Here is a 24596-nt window from a genome sequence, read left to right as displayed (position 1 = left end):
CCCCTAGATTGGCCATGACTGGCTGGCCAACCAGTCCTTTGCTAATAATGCAGACAAAGGACAGTACTATAGTGATCAATTCTTGTTGCTCAGTTCAGCTAGGCTGAATCCCTCCTTTCCAGCCTGTCGGTTCAGTTCCACCCTCATTCCTGCCTGCTACAGGTCTCAGCTTGGTTGGTAGCTGCTCCTGGCCACCTAGTCCCAGAATCTCACCTCTTTCTTTACAACTCAGAATAGTCCCCTGCCTAGAGCAGAAGGTGAACATTGTACAAACTTGCTGGTGTGTCTGTGTAAAAAGTGGTTCCCTATGATTCCTAATTCCCTTTTGTATCCATTAATTGCTGCCTCTTTCTTTGCCATTTGGAGGGAGAGATGAAAATTGGCCCTTTCCCTTCAATTGTATGGAGCTTGGACATGGGGACAGAAATTGCCTCAATTTAGTACATGTACGTGGCTGAACACTTAAGAAAATGCAGGCTGTCTGAGGATAGAAAAATGGTATATAGGCAGGAGGTGGGGTGAGGGGGAGAAAGAAGCAAGTGGAAGTTATAAGTCGAGAGGCAAATGCTCATAGAATAGAGGGAGAACGAGAGAAACTGGGAAAGGAAGAAGGAGAAATTGAAATAACACAATTAAGAAAGGGGAGGACAAAACAGAGAACTAGGAGATGGTGGGGAAGGAAATTAAAACTTGCTCATTAAACTTGCTGGAGAATTAGAATAGAAAAATTAATGCTGAAAAATACAAGAAAAGATACAAGATTCAGCAGCATGGAAAGGAAAAGTGGAGTGAAGGAAAAGCAGAGGCAGAACAAATTTAAGGCAGGCATAGTCACTTTCTAAAATTAGTTTAGCAAAAAAGTAATGCCTGCTATGTGCATACAAGTTGTGTATTATGCTGGAGTACCACTACTTCTATACCTCTGCAAGGTCTGTACTGTAGACATAGCCTTAATCCAGCATAATACGCAATGTGCATGCCATTTTTTGCTTTTCCTTCATGGGAGAGACCTCTCCTGTCTGCATATTTAAACCACCCCAATGAATGTCGGCATCTATGTTGGTGGGAGAGCATTGCCTGCCGACATGGAGTTGGTGAAACTTGTGTCAAGGAGGAATTGACTTGCACTGCGGTTACTGCCACTGCAGCTCAGGATTCGCTGCCTCCCCGTGGGGTGGGTGGGAGTTTGCCGACCCCAGCTGTAAACTGTCTGAGAATTGTTGTTGTATTTGTTCATTTGTGACTCCATTTATAGACCCCTAGGCTGTGTCTACATTGGCACCTTTTTCCGGAAAAGGGATGCTAATGAGACCAGTCGGAATTACAAATGCCGCGGGGGATTTAAATATCCCCTGCGGTATTTACATGAACATGGCTGCTGCTTTTTTCCGGCTCGGGGCTTTGCTGGAGAAAAGCGCCAGTCTAGATGGGATCTTTCGGAATATAAAGCCTTTTCCGGAAGATCACGTATTCCTCTTAAATTCCCCTGCGGCATTTGCAATTCCGACTGGTCTCATTAGCATCCCTTTTCCGGAAAAGGGTGCCAATGTAGACACAGCCCTAGATTTTTATGGCCACAAGGGACCATCATGACTGTCTAGTCTGACCCCCTGCACACAGTAGGCCAAACAACCGCACCCACCCAATCCTGTAATAGCTAGTAACTGCTGGCTGAGTTACTGAAGTGTTCAAACCATGAGTTAAAGACCTTAAGTTCCAGGGAATCCACCATTTATACTAGTTTAAATCTGCTCTAGACATCTGGGAAAAAATTCTCTGCAGTCATTCAGAGCCCTCCCCATATAATGTCCCATCACTGGCCTGTGGGGGTATTTTGCTGCTCGCAGTCACAGACTGGCTATGTACCATTGTAGGTACTCAATATACCAGCCCATTTTATTCAGGCTGGCAGTTTCTATCACATTGTCATTGATTTAACCAGGTTTAGCTATTGGGAGCCATTAGTGATACATACAGTTATATCAATGGAGTGAAGGAGGAAAAGAGAGGAGAGCTATAGGGTGTTCTTTCCCATTGCTATATTCCCAGCTTTGTAATACCCCCAAACCAAACACGAGTGAGACCCTTTCAGTTATTCTTAATTGTCCAAGAGGTTCACCTTTATTGGAGGACTTGGTGAGGCTGTCCAAACTGTCACCCCATCCTTTAAAGCTTACATCACTGCAAGCACTACATTTATTGCTCTTATAAAATATCCTGCAGATCCCAAGGGGAGAGACACATGCGCACACACAAATATGCACATATGTGTATGCACGCACGCTATGCTGTACAAATAATGCCATGGCTGTTTCCACAAGACCCAGGAGAAAGAAGGAAGGAGAGTTTGTCATTCCCTTTCCTGCAAGCAACACTGCCAGTCCCAGCAGAGGGTTAGATGCTGAGACCTCTGGGAGATGATTTTTAGCACACAGTTTTTCAACCGTCTCATTTCTGCAACAAAAAGCTCTTTAAGTGAGTAGTCTACTCCAGCTGCCGTAGCAGCTTAGCTTTTACGTTGCTGACATTTTCTGGACTGTGAGCCAAATGAGTGCTAAGGGACAGGTGAGTGTGTGTGTAATGTACATGACATGGGGAGATGCTTGTAACTGTTTTCCTTTGGTTGAATCTGGCAGAAAATTGAGTCTGTTTTACTGCAAAGAAGAATTTAGTTATAATAATTTGCAGGTCCTTTTCAACTGTCAAAGCGATTGTGGTAAGTTTTTAGATCTTTGTCATGGGTTGTGTGTGCTCGTTTGGGAATGCAGAAAGCGTTGACAGAGGTGTTCTGTTTTGGTGGGAGGCTGTCATTCTGGCAGGGGTTACCGTGCGCATGCCAGGAATCAGCAGTGAATGCTGATGCTGCTTAACAGGGAAAGCTGGTGATCTGAGGCCATTACTAGACCCCAGAGGAATCAACTAGTGAAGTGAGAAAGAAGGCAGACAACTGGGGGCACCAGCCAGGACAGACGTGAACAAAAGTAGTATTCATGCAAAACACAGGCAGATCTGGAGGTGGTTGGAACAAGCTGACTATATGTGTGAGGCTAAAAGCTGTTCAAGGATTTTTCTCCCATTGGTTAGAGACTTGGGTGCCATATTAAACCTTACCGATACCACGATCTCCACACTGAAGAGGGTTAAATCAGGGTTGGGAGACTGACTCTGTGTTCTCAAGTTATTCTTCCTCTTCATGTTTTGCAGGCTGTCCAGAAGGGAAGAAAGTAGAATTTATCACCAGCTTACTGGATGCTTTGACTACGGACATGGTACAGGCCATTAACTCAGCCGCACCTGCTGGAGGTGGGAGGTGAGTCTAGAAAGCATTCAGACATGAATGAGAGGTCTGAACACAGGTGAAGTAGGGAGAGGGTTTCTTGCTTTCAACTAGGGATCACCTAATTCTACTGGCTTTAAGAAGAACTAATGCCACAGCTCCAAACTCTGTTCTGTCACTATAACCCTGATCACCTGTGCTTGCTCTTGTGGAGCTGTTCTGCATAAAGACCAGCACATCCCATTTACAGTGTCATGAGAGCTCAGGAGAAGGAAGTCTTTCATCCTGTATTACATAAAGCTGGGGTGGACAATAATTTTTGACCAGGGGCCACTCCAGAAATTTTTGAAATTTCCCCAGGCTGCCCTGGAAGGAGCGGGGCCTCAGGCAGAAGGGGCAGGGCCAGGACACACTCCAGTTCTTCCCCACCCACACACCCTGATTGGTCTGGGGGAGGATGTGAAGTCTTTGCCCCCACCCTCCACAGAGAACTGCCAGCTGTTCTGAACAGCTGGTGGTTCCCTCTAAGCGCCCACGCCCCTGGTGGTGGGGGGAAACTTCGCGCACTCCCCTCCCTTGCCCCCCAGGTTAGTCAGAACCTGGGGGCGGGGGGAGTACGCAAAGTCTGCCCCGCCCTGCAAGGGAGCACTGTCCTTAGTCAACTGCCAGCTGCTGCTCAGCTGGCGGGTAGCTAAGTGCCAAGCCCCTAGCAGGGCGGGAGGAGACTTTGTGCCTCTCCCTGCCTCCAGGCCAGTCTGGGCCTAGGGGTGAGGGAATCGTGCCAAGTCTCATCCTGCCCTGCCCCCGTCTTGCAAGGAGTGCACGCTGCTTTTAAACCATGGGATGTGACAACACCACCAGCACCGCTTGTTCCAGCATCTGTGGGGAAAACCCCTATGATGCCTTCCCCATGTTCTCACCTCCTGGGGAAGAGCAGCCAATCAGGCTGCTGTGGGAGGTAAGAAGAGTTCTCCCCCTTCCCTTAGGAGCCAAGAGGAATTATTGGTTGGGGGAGGGGTGAGAAGGAGCAGCCGACACTATTCTGACAGAAGGGGAAGGAGATGAGGGAGCAGAAGTATCCCAACAGCTCTGCTCCCTTCTTCCCCCTCCAAGGAATAATGAGTCATTTTGTTCTTGTCTCGGTGCCTCTGGTTGCCCAGCAACACTGTCCTACCTCACAGGAATGTTGTGAGGATTAATATGTTGTTGGCGGTGAGGTCTTAGTGTATAGAAAGGCAAGCGGATTATTATTCTGATTTATGTATGATCTGTTGGATAACATGGACGTGTTTAACATCAGTGGAAAGACGCAACATGTTGAAGTGTCTAGAAGAGAGCATGACAGACATGCTGGTAGGGGTGTGTGTTATTTAGGGCAGGCACTCTGGCACATCCTATTGGTCTGGAGGAGTGAGAGCCATGTATGTGTTAGATGTTACACATGTACAAATGTCTCAGACTTTCATCTTTTACAATACAAAATGGAATAGAATAGTTTCTAATTGCCTGATACAAATATTTATTTCTGAGGATTTCACCTTATGCCCAGTTGTTTTCGGTACTGGTCATTATACAGCAATACGTATTCAAAAGTCTGCCAAATCACTGTTGAATCTATGAACTGCATATTGCACAGTCCATGACATACCAGTATGCCTAGCATCTCAGAATGAAAAATGGTTGTACAGCAGTACAAGTTAAATATGCTAGAGTGGAAAGACATTGTTCCCTTCCTAATTTATAAGAATTCTGAATGTCTATTTTGTGAAATGGCATAGTGCAAAAATGGTCTATGTGGGTGAAGGAAAGACTTAGAGAATATTTCATATTGATTTAGCATCCCTTTTGGATTTCTCTGCCTATGTCAATGTAATCAGCACTCTTGCAAATAACGCTGATCAAAAAGCTGTATTGTAGGGAGGAGAGATGTCAATAAGAACCAACTACCCTTATAAAAACCTTACTTCCTAAGTCTCCAAGTATTTATAACTTTTTAAATGGGGCTCTTTCTTGCAGCATCCTTCACTACCTTGCTCTTCACAATCTTCATGCTGATTTGTTTCAAGCTACAGTGTCAACAGCCAGTGTGCAAGGAAAAAGAGAAACCTTTCAGCAGCCCATTCCAAGTGAGGCAAATTGCTCCACCACCCAAATATTTTGCATGCCTGCTGCCATAATTAAATGCAAGCAACTCTTCTGGCATAAACTTCTACACGCACTAGTTATTCACGCCATCTCCACAGGTGGTGCCTCAAACTTTTCCATCAGAACACAATTTTGGTGCCATACATCTTGCAGGGAAAGTGTCTTGGGAATCTAAGACTTTTAAATAATGTGTTGGTAAATTTGTTTTGGATCTCTGTCTGGAGAGTCTTAGTATAAGCTGCCTTCGTATAACAGGTCTTGCAATGCAGTCCTACCACGGAAAAAAATTCTAATACAGTTCAGAAATTTCTAAAAATGACTTCAAATTATGCTTTTATTATCAATAATGTTTTAATCTCCAATGTCCAACTTCTCACTAGTGCTAGAAACTGAAGGTTTTTCTTAGTAGAAAGAAGTATTCCTAATTCTCTAAAGGCTGAAACACTCATTATTATCCCTGATAATTTGTAACACATTTGGTTTACGAGATATTGGACCAAAAGTTTGTCACTGTGCCAATAATAAATGTGAACTTTTGCACTTTTCTGACACGGCAGGGCACACCTGAGAAGAGAGAAGAAAATTGGGGAGAGAGGAGGAGTTTTTTAATATTAGCTGAAGTAATCGACTTTCCTTATTGCTCACAACAGTGAGGAGTGCCCGCGTCGATGGGGGTGCCCTCAGCAATTTAGCAGATCTTCACTAGACCCACTAAATAGAACCTCGGAGGATTGATTTCCAGAGCGTTGCTCCTCCAGCAAGTGGAGATGTGGCCTCCCTAACTCTACCAGTAGCCTTGCATTCCTCTCCTCTTCTTCCTCCCAGCTTGCACAGGACTAGCCCAACTTCCTCTGATTTATAGTCAATAGCCTGTGTATGCAACCATGGACTTTGTGGCACTGCACTATTCACATCCTTCCATCCTGCAGCTTCTGTCATTGCCAGACAAAGGATGATTCAAAAAGATACATGCCATGTTTCCCAACGTGCACATACCTTTTAGTTTTTCTTGTGCATAGCAAGCCAGGGTGACAGGAAAGGTGATAAGACTATTCTCATCCAGTCTTATGCTAGCTAACTATTTATAGTAGGTCACTAACTACAATTATTTTGTATTAGACATAGACGTAGACATTACATCAGTCATGCCTATTGTGTATTGTGCTCACTTGTCTTTGGAAATGATGAGGCTGCTGTGAGTTGGAAACAGCCACTGTGCGTACAGATTTCAATTTAGTAGCTACATCTACCCTTTCCAATCACTGAGAAGCATATTGTGCTCTGATCAATACCCACTGCAATCCTATGGAAGATAATGAGATTGCACATAGTGTAAATAAATGCAGTGGTCCTGACAGTAAGTGATGTCTGGTACTGCTGTTCTCCTCCACATTATCCTTTATTTCTCTGCTGCTGCATTAGCTCTTTGCATCTTGCTAGCAGGACAGACTCTCTGGCCCTGGGGGCTTAAAGATGTTTTTGATTGTGCACAGACATCACTTCAGGAATCTGACCTTTTCAGATTGTTCCCACCTGCTCTGCTTCAGAGTTCAGCACAATAACTTAAAAACACGCATGTACTTACATAACCTCCTTGCGTTTTTGTCTGTTTGCCAGTTTAACTAAATAGCATCAGTGTTTTACCAGAAGTATAAAGCAGTCATAAGAACACTTGGCTCTTATGTGGCACCTTTCATCCAGGAATCTCAAAGCGCTTGTGAGTTAACAAATTAATACTCTCTTTCTACTCATGAGGTGGATGGATGCTCTCCCCATTTTATAGAAGGAGATGTAGTTAGGGGAAATGATTTGCCCGAGGAAATAATTTGCCCAAGGCAATACAGTGAGTCAGTGTGGGAGCTGGGATTGGAACCTAGGAATTCTGCTTCCCACCCATGCACTTTGACGTATAGACCAGGCTCCTTCCTTTATTGGTATATAAACATTTATTAGCACAGTGGGTGCAAAAGTGAGGCAATCTCTCTGAGGTCTGTTAATTCTCTTCTGTCAAAATGATGACATACATACCCCTCTTTTGAAGACCTGCTTTTGTTGGATGGCTTAACAGTATGTTGAGGTGGGGGGCAAAACAGTTTTTTGTTTGTCTGAAGTATTAATCATCCTTCCTGTATGGGTTGCTTCCCCACACAGCCTTCTCTCACTGACCACATCAAAAACACCCTGGCCTTTCTCCTAACTGTGCTCTTCAACTCTGGGAAGACGTCCTGTGCTGGGTGCATGGCTTGTTTTGTTTTGGGTGTTCGGTGTGATTTCTTTTCCACAAGCAGTTACTGCACCTTTCCAAGAGAGTTAGAGTATCCTGTGTACTTTTCATGTGGCTAGTGTGTAGCACAGATGTTGTCAGAGTAAGATACCGTAATATACTGAGCAAGTGACATATCTCTCTGTCTCTCTGCCTTGAGGGCGGGGGGCTGGACTCGATGACCTCTTGAGGTCCCTTCCAGTCCTATTATTCTATGATTCTATGGTCCCTGGTGGATTGAATCAGGAGAGAACCAGCTCAGGAAGGGCCTATGCTTCCATATGATCCTTTGAACTCTCTCTGTTTTTCAGTGGTGGGAATGCATGTCCTCTCCAATTTGCCAGTCTGTCCCACAACCTGTGAGCACTTGTGTTTTGCAGGACAATTCTAGTTCCAGATACAATCTAGCTGTTCTAATATAGTGATGTTGCGTCACAATGCAGTCTCAGAGCATGGAAACACAGCGGTGATTTGAGATCACCTAAAACCATGTCACATTGATGAAGCATGAGACATATTTGCACACACAGATGATCTCAGGATGCTGAGGCAGTGTGTCATCATCTCACCTTTTGTTGTGTTGTTTAATAGCAAACCAAAGAAACACTGGACTTTTGAGCTGCAATATTTAAGGGAGCCCTCTAAGCCTCTTCTGTTCCATTCTCTCTTAAATTGGTCTATATCTATGCAGTCAGGGGAAGGTTGCCACCTTAGCGGCTCTGTAGCAATCGTAGTGGGTATTAAAGACCAATGTGGGCTACATCTTCCCTTCCCCACTACCAGCCCCTTGGTTAAAGTAACTCTTATGGATTTATCCTCCCCTGTCCACACATACTACTGCCACTGCACTGGCTGGATTGCTCATGTTTGATGTACCCTAGCCTCATGCTTTGGTGTGTTTACAGTAACCCTGAGAATCCCAGGGGGCGGTACCTGACCTCGGTGTTCTTTACCGAGGCATTGGAGTTGGTTGCACTCCCCATGCTCTCTGTCGTTCCCTTCTCTTCCAAGAAGAGCCCCTGCTTCTCACCCACTCTTCCTATGTTTCTTGAACACGGGGAGATTTCTTCCATGCCTGGGCTCCTGCCCCAACCCAGCACCACTATTGGTCCTTCCAACAAACAGAGAGATCCTCACTTTCCTGCCTGGTCTCCTTTTGGCCGCTGCTCTGAATTCTGCATCCTTTTCCCTCTCCACTGTTGCCATGAGCCCACGTCAGCCCTGCTACTTCCAGCCTTATGAAGAGGCCAGGACATAGCAGCAGGGCATGCAGATGTGGTAGGTAAGGGAAGTGTTCTTGCAGGTAGGAGGTAAGGCCAGTTAGGACTCATTCCAGTCAGGAGTCCTAGCCTAGCTCCATTGTCCTGTGATCAAAACTGCACTCTCCTTGACAACACCGACATTCAGGTGTTCCCTAAGTCCAGGGAAATCAGCCAGTCCTCAGGCAATAGCCATCTTGTTTCCAAAAACTAAAAGCATCAATGTCCACATTCACAAATGCAAGTCACAACAAGATCTGGTTTGTGTTTTCCCCAGCCTTGGCAACTTGTACCTCATGCAGAGTTTCAAGGCTCTGAAAAATGAGGACAGCCCCTCACCTTCATGATACTGTCGTTGTTTTGCATGTTCCCATGGCTTCAGTGGTTTGGCTGGTATTTTGGCTCTGAGAGCTAAGCCAGCCTCCCTGACTTCTACTGTGCACTGAGCAGGTGCTGTAATTCCAAGTGCTGGTCTGCTACACAGCCCAGAACTGAATTCTGCAAGTAAAATCTTTAAAAACTGGTTTGTAGTTTTTATTCCCCCTGGTTTTTAAGGTTAGTTTGTATTTATTATTTCAGGTTTACCCAGATGTTGGGGCCAGAGGCTGCCCTTTATATATCTATTTTGTATCACTTGTAAAGCTTGCCAATGATCCCCATCTTCCTCCATACTCTGATCACAACCTTCCATGCCATGCTGTAGATGCCGCCCCCTTACTATTCTGAATTAGTGCGGATTGATGTGTCTTTTTCCCCCACTTGCTTAAACAACAGTACCTGCTTTGCCGAAGGATGCCGAGAAGGCTGGAGGGCTGGAAGTATGGCAGCCCTTTCTTTCCCCCTCCCCAACCCCTGCTGGCTGCACAGCAGAAAAAATGTCATCCTTGCTATCCCACACCAGAGGAGACCACTAGTCTTTAAGGCCATGTCTACACTACAGATAACATCAAAACAGCCACAGTCAATCTTCCGGGGTTTGAATTAGCAGGACCAGTGAAGACACATTAATTCAGACTGAGAGGGCACTCCCATTGATGCCGGTAGTCCTGCTTCTGTGTGGAGTAATGGAAGCCGAAGGGAAAGGATGCTTCCTTCAACTTCCCACAGTGTGGGTGGCACTAAAATTTGAGTTAAAATACTTTGACCTAAGATACACAATTAATATAGCTGAAGTTGCATATCCGAATTCAAACTTATCCCCTAGTGTACACCAGGGGTTAGATGATCACAGATTTTGTTTCAGTGTGTTTTGCAGTTTCTCCTCTAATGGGATTGAGCCTAGGTATTTATACTGCACCCAGAGAACCCAAGGCCCTCACGATAATCTGAATTTATCATAGAATCACAGAACACTAGATCTGGAAGGGACCTCAAGAGATCATCAAGTCCAGTCCCCGCCCTCACGGCAGGGCCAAACACCATCTAGATCAGTGGTGCTCAACCTTTTTTAATTTGTGACCCTCCCCCCCCCACAAGGGCCAGGAAAATTTGGTTGAGCAAAAAAAAAAAATGCTGGCCAGAACATTTTGTTGCAGTCCCTTTAAATTCAAGCACTGGGCCACTCCCCTCGCTGTGCGTACATCAGGCGCCGAGCTGGGAAAACAAAATGGCAGCTGTCCTGGAGCTGCGACCTTCCCCCCCCACCCCCAGCAAGACAGCTGCGACCACCAACCCCCGGGTTGTGCACCACTGATCTAGATCATCCAGTATAGATGTCTATCCAACCTGCTCTTGAATATCTCCAGTGATGGAGATTCCACAACTTCCCTAGATAATTTATTCCAGTGCGTAACCATCCCGACAGTTATGACATTATTCCTAATGTCCAACCTAAACCTCCCTTGCTGCAATTTAAGCCATTGCTGCTTGTCCTGCCATTAGAGGCCAAGGAGAACAATTTTTTCCCCTCTTCCTTGTGACACCCTTTTAGATACTTGGAAACTGCAATCATGTCCCCCCCCCCCTCAGTCTTCTCCCTTCTAAACTAAACAGTCTTCCCTGATAGGTCAATCAACCCAGCCTTCCTCCTATTGTCGTTGGGATGGATTAAAACAGCAGGCTTGAGAGACTAAAGTCCTTGTCCTGTTTTAATCAGTCTTACTCTGCTTTGGCCCTTCTCTACACTCACCTGCAGTGAAGGGAGGCCACCTCTGGAAACCATTCAGCGAATAAAACATGGGTGGTGAGATCACATAAATTGACACAGCACAATTGTCCAAAGACTTTTTCAAATAAATAAATTCATCTTGCATGAATGAATTCAAGAAGCTGGATCCTGTTCCTAATGGTTGGGGTCCACATCATAGAAACTACTGACATGCTTAGTACTAATTGTTCCTCTTGCTGCCAGTCTCAATTGAGAGACCAAGGACTAAATGGGCCATGATGACTGAATTGCTGTCTCACCAGAGAAGAGAGGCTGAGGCATAGTGCTTGGGAGAAAGTGGTAGAGAAGTGTGTATTGCTGCTGCTCATGTTGTCTTTGCTCGGTGGATACACAAAAGATGTAGTTCATTAGGGCTCTTCATCTTCTACCTTTCACTGGTGCTCAAATCCATTCTTTTTCTGTTCATTCCTTTCCCAAACCAACCCTTGCCTATGAAACTTAATTATAGAGGGAGGTGTTTTCAGACCTCTGGTCATAAGGGAACATTTACCAAGGGTACCTAAAAATAACAGCCTCATGGACCAGGAATCTACTTTTTCTGGTCATAGGAGGCAAAATGTGATACAGGTTGTCACAAACTGAGCCAGCCATGTGGCCAGGCAGAAGGCATTTACAATAATTAACAAGCACATTCTGGTTATTTGGGGACTCATTTTGTTTTCTAGGTTCTCTGAGCCAGATCCCAGTCACACACTGGAGGAACGAGTGGTACATTGGTACTTCAGCCAGCTGGATAACAATAGCAGCAGTGATATCAACAAGCGGGAGATGAAGCCCTTCAAGCGGTATGTGAAGAAGAAAGCCAAGCCCAAGAAATGTGCTCGACGCTTTGCTGACTACTGCGACCTCAACAAGGACAAGTCTATCTCACTGCTGGAGCTAAAGGGGTGCTTGGGAGTTGGTAAGGATGGAGGTGAGCTATTTTCCTTTCAGAAGTGGAGGAACATATCCCATAAGGCAGTCTAGTGCGCTGAATGAAAATAAAATCAGCAACATGGCATTGAATCTTTGAGCTGCTCAGTTTACAAGCAAAAAGATTGTGTGTTTCTAACGGTGAGCCCTTCAAAACTTAATTTGTGTTATTTTATTATTTTACTGAATGTTTGTCTTGCAATAGTGCATAAGGAAGGAAGGAAAGGGCACAACCAGTGATGTTCACCACAGGAAGTTCTGTATATTTAACATGCTGTGTTGAGTAAGGATGTTAAATTTAGATTAATTAACCAATTGAATAGTCGATGCGATTTCCATTGATTATTTGATTAGTCTATAAGGGTGCCTCCACCTTTGAAGCGTACAAGAGCCCCGGTGGGTTCTTGCTACATTTCAAAAGGAAGCCCTGCAAAGAGCGCAGGACGACTTCCCTGCTGGCCCAGTGCTCTCTGCAACACCTGAGCCTTTGAAATGTACATTTCAAAAGCAGAATCTCAGTAGAAGCGGCGTGAGTGGAGACTGCTTCAGTCCCCACTCATGCCGTTTCCTGCTGTGCCTCTACCTCCCCTGTCTCCCATGGAGACCGTGCTGGGGGAACATGGCTTTTAAGCCAGCTCCCCCCAGTGCTAGTCCCTGCTCCTCAAGTGCGGGGAAGCAACTAGTCACATCACTAGTCGATTATCCGATACGTTTATTCTTCTCGGATAGTTAACTAGTTGCTTACATCCCTAGTGTTGGGGCATATGGGCATGTGTGGGCATTGGCTACAGTTATAGCTCATGGGCCAAACCATTGGGGGAAGAGGGCCGGTACATGTATGCTCTTCTCCCAATCAGCCCTGTCTTTGATGCCACATGCAAAACTAATTTGCTCCAACTGAGCACTGCGTGGGAGGGAGTCAGGGATTGTTTGGAAGTTAGCATCTTAATGTTAATGTTACATCTTTTATGTGCATATATTATAAACTTTAATGCAAGCCTGTTACATTGTTGGTCCAGAGGACTAAATCAGCTGGCTTCCCTAGTGTTATGGAAGCTTTTCTCTATTCCGCTATAACTTGCTATGGACAGTCATAGTAACTGTATTCCTTAATTTTATTACTTTCTACCACTGAAATTAACATGTGAAATCAGCATTAGTACTATATGGCTTTAGAATGTTCGAAAGAACTACAGGTTGACTGTGCATTGTGTGAAGAAGTACTTCCTTATGTTTGTTTTTAAACCTGCTGCCTATTAATTTCATCAGGTGACCTGTAGTTCTTGGGTTATGAGAAGGCATAAATAGCACATCCTTATTCCCTTTCTCCACATCAGTCATGATTTTATAGGCCTCTATAATATCCCCCCTTAATCGGGGGGGTGGGGGAGGGGTCTTATCAATCTCTCATGTGGAAGCTGTTTCATACCCCTGATTTCATGGAAGGTCTAATTCCCGTGAGACAGTAGGCTTGGCTTCTGAGTTCTTTCTCATCAGACTTGGGTGCAATGTTGGAGGAATTGCTTAGGGGTGTGTAAGGAGCCTTACTATATATTATAGTGTGATTTCCACTAATGAGAGTTCCAGGGGAAGGGAGTGTTTTAAATGTATGTGGCTAATGATGGGAGAAATAGGAAGGGTGCTTGCTTCTGTAATACACCCAAAATATTGAGAAGAAAAAAGACTGCACATCAGAGAGCCAAAACCTACTGCAAAGTCCCAGAATCGTGCATGCATCTGTCTCCAGCCTGGCATAGAAATAGGTAGCACACTTTCTGGTTCTGACTGGAAGTAGGCATACTGACTTTCCTCAGATTTCAGATACTGACCAAAATGATCGAATTTTGGTGTCTAAAATCAGCATCTAAAAGCCACACATGGGCTCACTTTCAGAAGTGCTGTGCACCTTCCCACTGAATTCAATGACTGTTATGGTGCTCAGCACCTTGGAAGGTGTGACGGGGCGGACAGGCCCCGCACTGACGAACAGGGGATAGCCCAGGCCCAGCTGGCGGAGGAAGCCCCGCCCATCCGACCCTGCTGGGCATGCTCCCAGCAGCGGCCGGGTATAAAGGCAGAAGGAGCCCTGCAGTCAGGGAGGCCGCAGGGTGAGGGAGGAGACCAGGCCGGGCCAGTGTTCCTGCAGCCGGTGGGACCAGAGTTGCCGCCCGCGCCTGACCCTGACACGGAGAAAGCAGCCGCCGACCCAGGGCGGCAGGAGCGCGCCCACAACCCCGGCAGGTACCGACTCAGAGGAAAAGGGGCCCGGGGAGAACCAGGGCGCAGTAGGAAGCAGCCCAGGGCAAAGGATATAAAGTTTGGCTCGGTGTGTATCGGCCGGATCCCCCGCCAAGCGGGCAGGAGCCATAGGCCCTGCCTAAAGGGCCCTGGGCTGGGACCCAGTGGAGAGGGAGGGCCTGGGTCCCCCCACCGCCCCTTTCCCCTACCCTGGATAAGCAAACCCCAGGCCAGGGGAGGCTTCTCAGAGCGGCTAGGCCTGTAGTACCTTATATGCCCTGATAGAGGGGCCTGGACTTTTACGTTGGGACTTTGGGGTACTATATAGGCCCGTTAGGAGGGGGCCGAACCCCTTGACAGGGGTGTACCCCCTGATAGAAGGTCAGGCCATTTCTCTCATTCTTCTCATTCAGTACCTGAATATGGATGTAAGTATCCAACTATGAACACTTTGGCTTAACATTGTAGACTCCAGAGATCCAAATAAGGTTGAGCCATACATTCATGCAGTCTGAGCACCTTATAAAACTGTTCATTCAGGTTGGTGGTCTTTAGAGAAATCTTACGCGGCATCTACACTACTTACAATGTAATCCAAGACCTTTAACATCTATATTTTAATCCAGTTAAAGTCTACTAATTTCAAAATAGTTTCCTAGTGTAGACATGGCCTTAGAGTTAAATTCAACTTAACTCCTGATTTAACAAATTCGAACTAGCGTGTCCACACTACGGGGAAGCCTCAAAATTAGTCTGAGACAGTTTCTGTTAATATGGACACGCTACCTCAGGCTTAGAGCCCCAGGAAGCACTAGGGAGTATTTAATTTGATTTACTCTGGGGAGTAGTTATTTCAAAATACCAGCAGTAGAGCAGCCACATTATAGAACTACTTTGGAATTAGCATTACTCCTGATAAAAAGCAATAGTACAGATTTTGAATTCCAAGGCCTGTTATTTCAAAATAATGGGTTTGATAGTGTGGACGCACTGCTTATAAATTTGACTTTAAGGGGGTTTCAAAATAAAGTCCTAGTGTAGATCAGGGCTCAGAGATGATGCAGCCAAAGCTGAGATGCACTGTTGAGATACATGTGTGTAAATATAAGTGAGTTTTGCCCAGAGCCTTCCTACATTACTGCACCCCACTGCAGTCAGCAATTATCTTCCATTGTTATTAGCAGAACAATCATTGCATTTTACAAAAATTATCTCTGAAATTTAGAAGAACCCCAAACTGTTCATAGTACTAAACAAATAATATTCTTGGATTTTGCAGGTAGTGCTAGCAGTTTCCCCCATGGAAAAAGACAAGGCATTAACCCTTTCAGTAAGTATTTCCTTTTTCTTCTTTAACACTCACATACCTTAAAATTCATGAGGCCTTCCCTATTTTCTTGCCTGACATCTGTCCAATGAGTTGACTTTGCAATACAGTTTAAGAGATTAAGAGAAGTTAAAATGTGGAATTGGAGTCAATGAACTTTGTTTCATTCCCCCCTTTCTCCCAGCCAAATTGTGTGATTTTTGGGTAATTTTTAAATTTGAGCCACAGTTTTCCAAATGGGGATAATAATATCCACTGTTTGTAAAGTATGTTATTAAGGAACCTTACATTTACTTCAGGTCTTATTCAGCAGTGCTTCCTATTCACATATACTTACAATTTCCGAAAGCTAGTTGAAGGACATGGTAAATTTTATGTTGCCCACATAATAAACAAGCACATGATTCTTTACAAGAATTAAGAAATGCACAATACAGTTGTCATTGGTGAAGGTAAATGTATAGATATACTAGACATTTGTTAGATGTTTGACTTAGTACCACACAACAGTCTCTTTAAAAAAATTAGCACTGTTCAGCATCTATAAAACACATTTTAAATGGATTAAGAACTAACTGACAACTATGTCCTGAGGTATGTTAATGTGGAATGGAACTGTTTCTAGAGGGATTCCATCAGGATCAGCTCTAGAACTGATGGTATTTGATATTTATTAATGACCTGGAAGTAAATATAGAATCACTACTAATTTAAAATTTGTGGATGATACAGGGATTGGCATAGTGACAAATAATGATGAGGACAGGACAGTTGCACAAAGTAATCTGGGTTGCTTAGGAATGGTTGCCCATTCAAACAAAATGCTTTTTAATACATTTGCCAGATCATGCTTCTGGGAACAAGGAATATAGGCCATAGCTACAGAATGGGGAACTGGAAAGTAGTGGCTCTGAAAAGGACTTAAGGATCATACAGTACAAACTACTCAACATAAACTGTGCCAAAAAAGGGCTAAAGTGATTCTTACATGTATAATCAAGGTAGTAGTGATGAGGGCTATGGAGATGATTTTATCTTTGTATATGGCATTGGTCAGATAGATAATGAAATGCTGCACAGCATTTTAAAAAGGATGATGAAAAATAGAACAGATTGCACAAAGAGCCACAAAAATTATGAGGGCTGGAGAAAAACTTCCATGAGAAACGTAAAGCTCTCCCTGTTCAGTTTAGCAAAAGGAAGATTCAGAGGTGGCTTAATTACAGTATCCAGGTACTTCCATGGGGCAAGAATGCTGAGTACAAAAGGGCTCTTTGATGAAGCGGAGAAAAGCATAACCATTGCTTGGAAGCTGAAGTCAAACTCAGATTGGAAATTAGGCAGGCATTTTGAACAATCAAGTGATTAACTACCAAGGGAAGTAGTGGATTCTCTGGCTCTTGAAGTCTTTGAGCCAAGACTTAGGGGTGCCTGTTGGGAAGAATTGCTTTAGTCAGACACAAGTTATTGGGCTCAGTACTGGGGTACAGTGTGAAAAAGCAATGGCCTGTGATAGACAGGAGGTCCAACTAGGTGATAGAATGATCTCTTCTGATTTTAAAGTTTCAGCATCTATTAAAATAATTGAACAATCTGTCACTTTCACCCATGGATTATTACATTTCTTCTGAGTTATCTTGATCTTGTATCTTCGTATTTTGCATGTAACTGTAACCCTTAGAACATTGATCAATTGACAAGAGAAGATATCAGTTACAAGAATTTTTGTTAAAATATTTTAATTGCTGTTGCTAGAGACTAGATTAGAAAGAGTATTAGGCGAGTCAAAATTTCAAAGCAGGACAGTTTTCTAACGGACATTAACTCAAAATGCATTTACATCCAACTTTGCAGGAACATTCTCCTTTGCCTTCAGGTAAAGTTGGCAATTTTTAGTCCTCCGTGAGCTCCCTCTGGCATATGTGCAATATGGTCATTAAGCAGCCATGTAAGAGAATGCAATTGCTCTCCATGACTGACCATCTCTGCTGGCCAGTACAGAAGGTGACAGAGTTGTAGTTCTGCGTCCTTCCTGCAATAAACCTTCTGTGTACCTATAAAAGGGCCATCCACAACCTGATCCATTGTGCTAGCAAGGACCAGTAGAGTGAACACCATCAGTATGCCAGTCTTGACTAACAGGACTGGAGAAGCCGCAAGAGGAGATATACAATACTGCTGGGGAAAATGTGTAACTCCATTAAAGTAAAAGGCTACGTTGTCTCTCACTCATTTCCAGTTAAGTAAAGATGAGTGTGTTAGTGCAAGTTGCAGCTTTGCTTGCAATAGCTCTCTGCCTAGCCCTATGCTGCTCAGTGGAATTTCTGATCTCAGACAGTTGCTATTAGAGCCACATGGCAGCAGTTTGTAGCTTCAGGATTTCATAACAGCAGTAGATCTGACCCTCAATACAACCAACTAATTAACCTCAGTGCCATGGCTCCCCCAGATCTTACCAGAGCTCTTTAGCTTTTTAAGTATTGACATCTCTCCCCTTCCACTGAATCCATGCTCTCAGTTTGCAGGATTTGCTAAAACCCCAGTCTTAGCTTTGGAGTCAGGCCTTCAGTAGCACAGTGGGCTTTGAGAGCATGTTGTCCAGGAATGCTGCTAGGAGGGGTTAGCAGAGAGGTTTTTGGGTCCTGTTGCTGGAGGGCCAGAGAGAGATGCTTTTTTAATTCCTCACAGACCTGCTCTCTGATGGGGAAGGAACCCAGATGATCACCCTTGAAGTTGATTTATATTGGTAGAGCAGTGAGAGCTCCATCCTACTTTCACTGGAATCCATAGGAGTTCTGCTCTTTAGTGGAAACAAGAATGAGCCTTAGATGAAAGAGAGGGCGTGGTGGTTGTTCCCAGACTATTCTCCCATTCCCCAGCAGGGAATGAGCAGAGAGGCTTTGTGTTTTAAAAATACAGCCATGCCTTAGGCTGTGTATCTGACTCATTCAAAGCTGCCTGTTCCACAAGGCTATTTCTCCTTAAGTCCTAGCCCTTCTCTGCTGTGCAGATTTCTATGAAATCTTTGTCCTCCAGAAGCCTTTTCTGTCACACAGAAGCTGTGTACTGCAGCTGTGTATGGCACACTTACACTCTCAGTCTGTAATTTTGGTTTTAATTTTGTTTTTTTTCTCTCACCTCCCCCACCAATATTCTGCCTGACCCACCCGCTTCAGTAGGACGCCTGGTCTAGTAGCAGATCTGAATAGAAGACAGGAGGGCCACCCAAGGATGGACAGACGGACACCTTGCTGCCTGCAACCATGCATGTGGCATTGGCAACATCCAGCATAGCAGAAGTGGCACCCAGAATGTTTGCACTTTTTAAAATGATTGGTTTGGGTTTTTGGTTTGTTGTTAATGCCATTATCTAATACTTTGGAGAGTGGGAAAAAGAGAGCATGACTTAAAAAAAAAAATTGGACAGCTACTGACAACTTAAGTTTCTGAGTTCATGGGGACTCAAGAAGAAAGAGATGTTTATATACTGTATATAAATATATATGTAAATTGTACAGTTGTCTTGTACAGGGGTAGGAGTCACTGCTTGGTCCCTCCCCTCAATTTCATAGGCTGTTAGAGTTAAAAGGGACACCTTGACTTCTGGTATCCAGTAATGTAGTGATGTCTGCAAACTATCCAACCTCTGGCCACAAATTGCGCTCTCTTTTTCTAGCATCTCTGCTTGCATAAAAGCAAGTGTATTGGCATAGGTTGTGTTCACAGATGTGCACGGGAGTTTCATTCATGCAGTCGGCCAGATGCCTCCTTGGAGTTAATACACCCAGTGGAGAATACACCCAACTGCCAGTGGAGTTGAGGAACCACTGCAATGTACAAGATTGGGCCTTAGAGAGCAATGCTCCTTTCCATCAACACACTGGAGAACTGCCAAGAAATGAGAAGGAATGGGTGCAAAGCTCAAACCTGATGCACAAAGATGGCTCCAGGAGCAGCAGCAGATTGGGTAGTGGAGAACAACAAACTGGTTGCCAAACCAGACAAAGACGACATGCACGGCAGATGCCATATTTTGGGAATCTAGTGGCACTAGGAGAACAAGGAGGATGCCATCAGTAGGGAAGCTTGGTGTAGGCCCTGGTAGAGCAGTGGAGTAAGAGGAAGGCACAGAAGTCACGCGTCTTCGTGTCACAACGTGACCATGGAAATACCGCCTGTTCAGATCAGAATACAAAAGACAAAGCATGAAGTAGCTCAGCAATGCCTCTAAGCCCCTTTATAGTCTGCTTAGTGCGACAGTGAAGAGATGAGCACTCATATGTCCTCATAGCAAGATATAGCAAAAGGCGGGGAGTTGGTAGTTTCACCGCTGTTGTTTTAGCCCATGCTCTTTAGGAAAGCATTGTTCATTATGCGCTGAACGATAGCTGCTCAGTGGACCACGGGTTCCAGTGCTTGCTGCATGTGAATCCAGAACTATCTTCCCATGTGGCAGTGTGATCTATTAGGTCATTGTAACCACCTCACATGATGCTCTGATTCTTATGTGTCTAGTGGAAGTTGTAATTGTGCACACTATTGAAACAGTGGAAATATTGAAGCTTGAACAGGCTGCTGCTTTCAGGGGTCACGGTGACCACTTCAGTTTGTGGTGCCGTGGCCAAAGTTATTGTCTTGTTCATCTCAGACGCACTTGTCAAATCTGTGGCGGAATCAGCTAGGTCTGTGCATTAGGCAGTAGGGTTTATGGAGCATGATGGGAAACACATTCCTGCTTTGTGCATGTCTAGCTGTTTGACCATGTGCATGCTGGGGAAGAGGACCACATTATTTACAGCAGCTTCTCCGATGTCAAACGTGCTCTCCTGCCACTCAGATTTGGACCACAGCCTTTCTGTTCAGCTTTCATGCACCTCTTCTCTACCCAAACTAGGGTTGCCAACCCTCCAGGGGTCTCCAAGAATTAAAGATTAACGTTTATTAAAGATCGTGTCATGTGATGACCCCCCCCCCCCCGCCTGCCGCCAGGAATATGTCCAACCAAAACTGGCAACTCAATACTACCAGCTGTCTGCATTGTGCTGCAAGAGAAGCAGCAGGTCTCTGGCAACATTGTTATCCAAGTACTTTGGATGTTTTGCTCACAAGGTAGTTGCTGTGTTGCTGCACGTGAGGTGGAGAATGGGATCTCCCTTCTCTCTCACTTGTACGCTCACGATAAGAAATCTGCTCTTGGGCTAATGAGAAATGGCAAGCAGGCCCCCGTTTGGGTTTGCAACCTGTCCTGCCCACTGGGAAAGCTCTGCGTGCAATACCATTGAAGGGTCCTAAAATGGATACTCATGGTAGTGCCAGGCCTCACAACATGTCTTCACAGCAGCACTGTGTGGCAGAAAGGCCTTGCATCATGCTGGCGGCCGTGGCTTTGCAACTCGGTGTTGTGACACAGCGCACTCAGAGGCAACTGCAATGGCATCACGTGGTGACAAGCAGCTTTGGCTGAACAGCTTGTGTCGCGACCCAAATGTCCTGATGTCTCGGCACAGGTTCACACCACACTGCTCACTAACTAACTGTTGAGAGGGAGCAGGGCTCGACTGCAAAAATAAATTGCTCATTGGATTTCAGAGCGTGGGGCTTTCTGGATGAGAGCAGGTTTGGTCAAAGTGTTTCGGGCTTTTTTAAATCCAGACCAAACAAACTTCACAAGTGGCTTCCTGAAGCACGGAGCTCCCAAGCCCACCATAAGAGGAACCATTGTCCTTTCTGAACAGCAGCACATTGTACGTGCTCTCTTTGCTTTTCCTTTTTATATACCCTGGACTCTTAGAGAGGGGAGTATATGTGCATTGAAATGATTTGGCTTGGTGTATAATGAGAAATGAGTTTCCTCCTCTAATCCTATTGTAGGAATGAAGAATGAACCTGTTTTGTAAAAACTCCTTTCTTTGTATATTAGTTCTAGGAATGATGGACTCTGGCTGCCGTTCTCACTTATGGCATGAGCAGAGGGTTGGATGCGAGGGTGGGCTCTCTCATAAAGTCTCTGAGAGCTGCAGATATTCAGCAGCAGAAGCAGGCTGGTAGAGGTGGTCATTACCTATTTGCTCAGGGCAGTAAAATCTCCTAAATCCAATCTTCCTGGCTGATGCTTTGCTAAGACTCATTGAATCTTTTTTTACTGAAAACTTTCAGCCACTGAGCACACTGTGTCTTTGCCAATTAAACCCTTCTGCATCCTTTGTCCTGCTGTCCTCCCCGCCTCCCTGGTGTCTGAGTGCTTAAGTAGTATTTGCCCACCACTTGTCTGCAAGTTACTAGTTTGTGCACATCTTCGAGGAAGCCAAGCTATTGTTGGCTTATGGGGCCAGCATCCGAACCTGGTGATGAAATCTGCCAGCGGGTTGCCTTCCAGCCTTGTTCTACTTGTGGGTTGGGAATCAAGCAGCATGCCGTTTCCCTTTCCATGCCCACTGGAGAGAGACTTTCAGCATTCTGAGTTGCTGGGTTTGCATAGGGTCCTGAGCAGTCTCTTGCATAGCATGTGCTGCCTGTTACTGTGCGCACATGAGGGGCTGAGTGATCTTGTGTGGCTGGACCATAATTACAGCTTTAATGTCATCTAGCTTTTTGTGCAGTCGCACAGACTATCCTGGCCCTGTAGCCAGTGTTCCCTCTAAGATTTTCCGTCCTTGAGCAGAGTGAGTTTTGTCTTGTGCACTAGTGTGTCTCGCCATGGCACCCAAGCTATAAACCTCTCCCTTTTCCCCTCTGCTGCCCCATCTGTTCCCCTGGTGCCTGCTGCTGCCCCCCCCACCCTTCACCCTCCACTGCTGTCTTGGCTCCTGCCCTTCTCACTCCCCTCTGCCCTCCTGGGACTTGCCCCACCCCCCATCCTCTCTAACTCCTGCACCTGCCCTTTTCCCCTGTGCCCACCCCTCTTCTAGCTCCTCTCCCCATCCCATCTCCGAACACCTTCCTCTACCCACCTACCCTGCCTCTCTTCTCTGTCCTCTGCTGCCCATTCCTCCCCTCCCTATGTCTGCCCTTCTGCTTCACCTCCACAATCCCACTGACACCTGCACCTTCCTTTACCCCCTGCACTCTCCCGGTGCCTTCCCCTTCCCTCACTGCCCCTGCCTTCCCGACACCTGCCCCTCTTGCCCTTTTTCTCCCATGTGCCCACTCCCTCACCATCCTCTGCCCCAGTTCTCCTCATGCCCCTCTGCACCCTCACACATAACTTGCTCCATCCTCTGCCTTCCCCATGCCCACCCCTCCTTTCAACCCCTCTTCTCCCGGCACCCACTCCTCCCTCTCATCTTCATTCCTCTTGCTCCATTGCCCCTTTCCTCTGCCCGTCCCCTTTCCTCTCCCAGCATCACCCTGCCCCTTCCCTTTTCCCACCCCCAGTGACACCTTCCCCCCCCCTCGCCCTCGCCCTTTCCTCTCATTGTTGTCTGTTGGCCCCCTGGCATTTGTCTCTCCTCCACCCTGCCCTTTGGTGCCTTCCCCTTTCTTTTCCTTTCCGGGCCCCCTCTTCTCCCATTGGCGCAAGTCCCTGCCTCTCCTCACCCCCCATCTTCCCCTTAGTTCTCCCCCTGCCTCTTCCCTCACCTTCTGCCTTCCTGACACCTGCACCCCTCAACCCACTTCGGCCCCCTGGTGCTGGGGCTGGCCTGTGTGGTGGGCAGTTGCCCCATGTGCCGGGGCTGGAGCTGGGACCACGGTTCTTTTTTAGTACCCTGGCCCAGGAGCAGCTGCACCATGGCACGGCTCCAATCCTGGCACACAGGGCAGCCACCCACCCTGTGGTCCCACCCTGAGAGCAGCTGGGGCTGGGGCCAGGACCTTGGTACTAAAAATAGCACCGTGGCCCTGGCTACAGTCCTGGCACCTGGGGCGCGGCTGCGTGGTGAGTGGCTGCCCCATGGGCCAAAACTGGAGCTGGGGCTGCAGCATAGCTGCTCCTGGCCCGGGGCCAAGGAGCTTCTTTTAGTACCGCAGCCCAAGCTTCAGCTTTGGCAGCTGCCATCCTGGCCACAGCTCTAGCCCTGGGGAAGGGCTGAAGCTAGGACTGGGCTGCTTGTGTCTACCCAGCTGCTCCTGGTGTGGGGTAGCTGCCTGCCACATGGCCCCGCCCTGGAGCAGCTGAGCAGCCACTTCATGGCTCTGCTGAGGAGGTGGGCAGGAGGCAAATTCTTGGTGTGCACCTGCGCAGGTGCATACCTTAGAGGTAACTATGCCTCAGGCATAAATCAGTCAATTAACTGTCCATATCAGAGCTGCTCAGTGACTATAGATTTCTCAAAGTTCTCCCAGAACTGAAACGACAAATGTTAACAGCAAGTCCTGCAGCAGCAGCAGCACTACGATTCCCACTGGAGAGCTAAGAGCCAGCCCTGTCTGACAGGAAGTGAAGCCGAGTACATCCATATCCAGCAGTAGTAGGCTACATGCTGTTCTCATTTTCACCAGTACAGCTCCATAAAGTCAATTGGTTAGACATGTGTACATGAAAGCAGAACTTTGCATGTTCTCTGACCTTTGTGAATGCTTCTGAATATGTTCATTGCTGCTGTGAATAAGAGGGGAAAACACCAGGACAAAGGAGCAGAGGCCCAGGGCCTTACAGAGTAAGTCGACATCCAGTACTGGTTCTCTTTGGGGTGGAGGGGAGATACTTTCTTGTTCACAGAGAACCGGTGAAGTAAATTTGGTATTGTCCCTTCTCCTCCTCCCCCCGCCCAACAATTCTGTTGACAGCATTGTTTGTTAGTGCTTGGCTGGTTTTGTAATAAAACAGATAAATGTTGCTTTAGTCTTGTGGTGACTTCCCGTGGAGCTTTAATTTCCAGGCTTGATCCCCCCTCCTCTGCATCACACCCTGACAGTTCCCCAAGCAAGGGTTGGGACGGTTTCTGTTCACAGTGGTCCCTCCACACCAACCCGTAGGTTATTTTGATCCACGTGGGGCGCACCCCCAAATGTTGCCTATATAAGAAGTATGAAACACTCCCAAGAGCACAAAGTGAAACTTGGTCAAA

At 46.1% G+C, this 24596-nt stretch overlaps 1 protein-coding gene across 3 annotated transcripts in view; it reads left to right on the top strand.

Annotated features, from left to right (window-relative positions):
* The window catches only part of SMOC1 (SPARC related modular calcium binding 1), a 180511-nt gene extending 156146 nt beyond the window's left edge, over positions 1–24365 (top strand). For all 3 annotated transcript variants that reach the window (XM_075927324.2, XM_075927323.2, XM_075927325.2), the window contains 4 exons: positions 3205–3310; positions 11777–12024; positions 15541–15591; positions 18765–24365. In XM_075927324.2, coding sequence (XP_075783439.1) covers positions 3205–3310; positions 11777–12024; positions 15541–15591; positions 18765–18781 — 422 coding nt within the window. In that variant the 3' untranslated portion in view covers positions 18782–24365. The remainder of the gene's footprint in view (positions 1–3204; positions 3311–11776; positions 12025–15540; positions 15592–18764) is intronic.
* The last annotated feature ends 231 nt before the right edge of the window (positions 24366–24596 follow it).

Source organism: Pelodiscus sinensis, chromosome 5, assembly GCF_052426305.1.
Source record: "Pelodiscus sinensis isolate ZL-2025 chromosome 5, ASM5242630v1, whole genome shotgun sequence".
NCBI lineage: Eukaryota > Metazoa > Chordata > Testudines > Trionychidae > Pelodiscus > Pelodiscus sinensis.
Note: the sequence above shows the minus strand (reverse complement) of the source record. Positions and strands in the feature narration are given on the sequence as shown.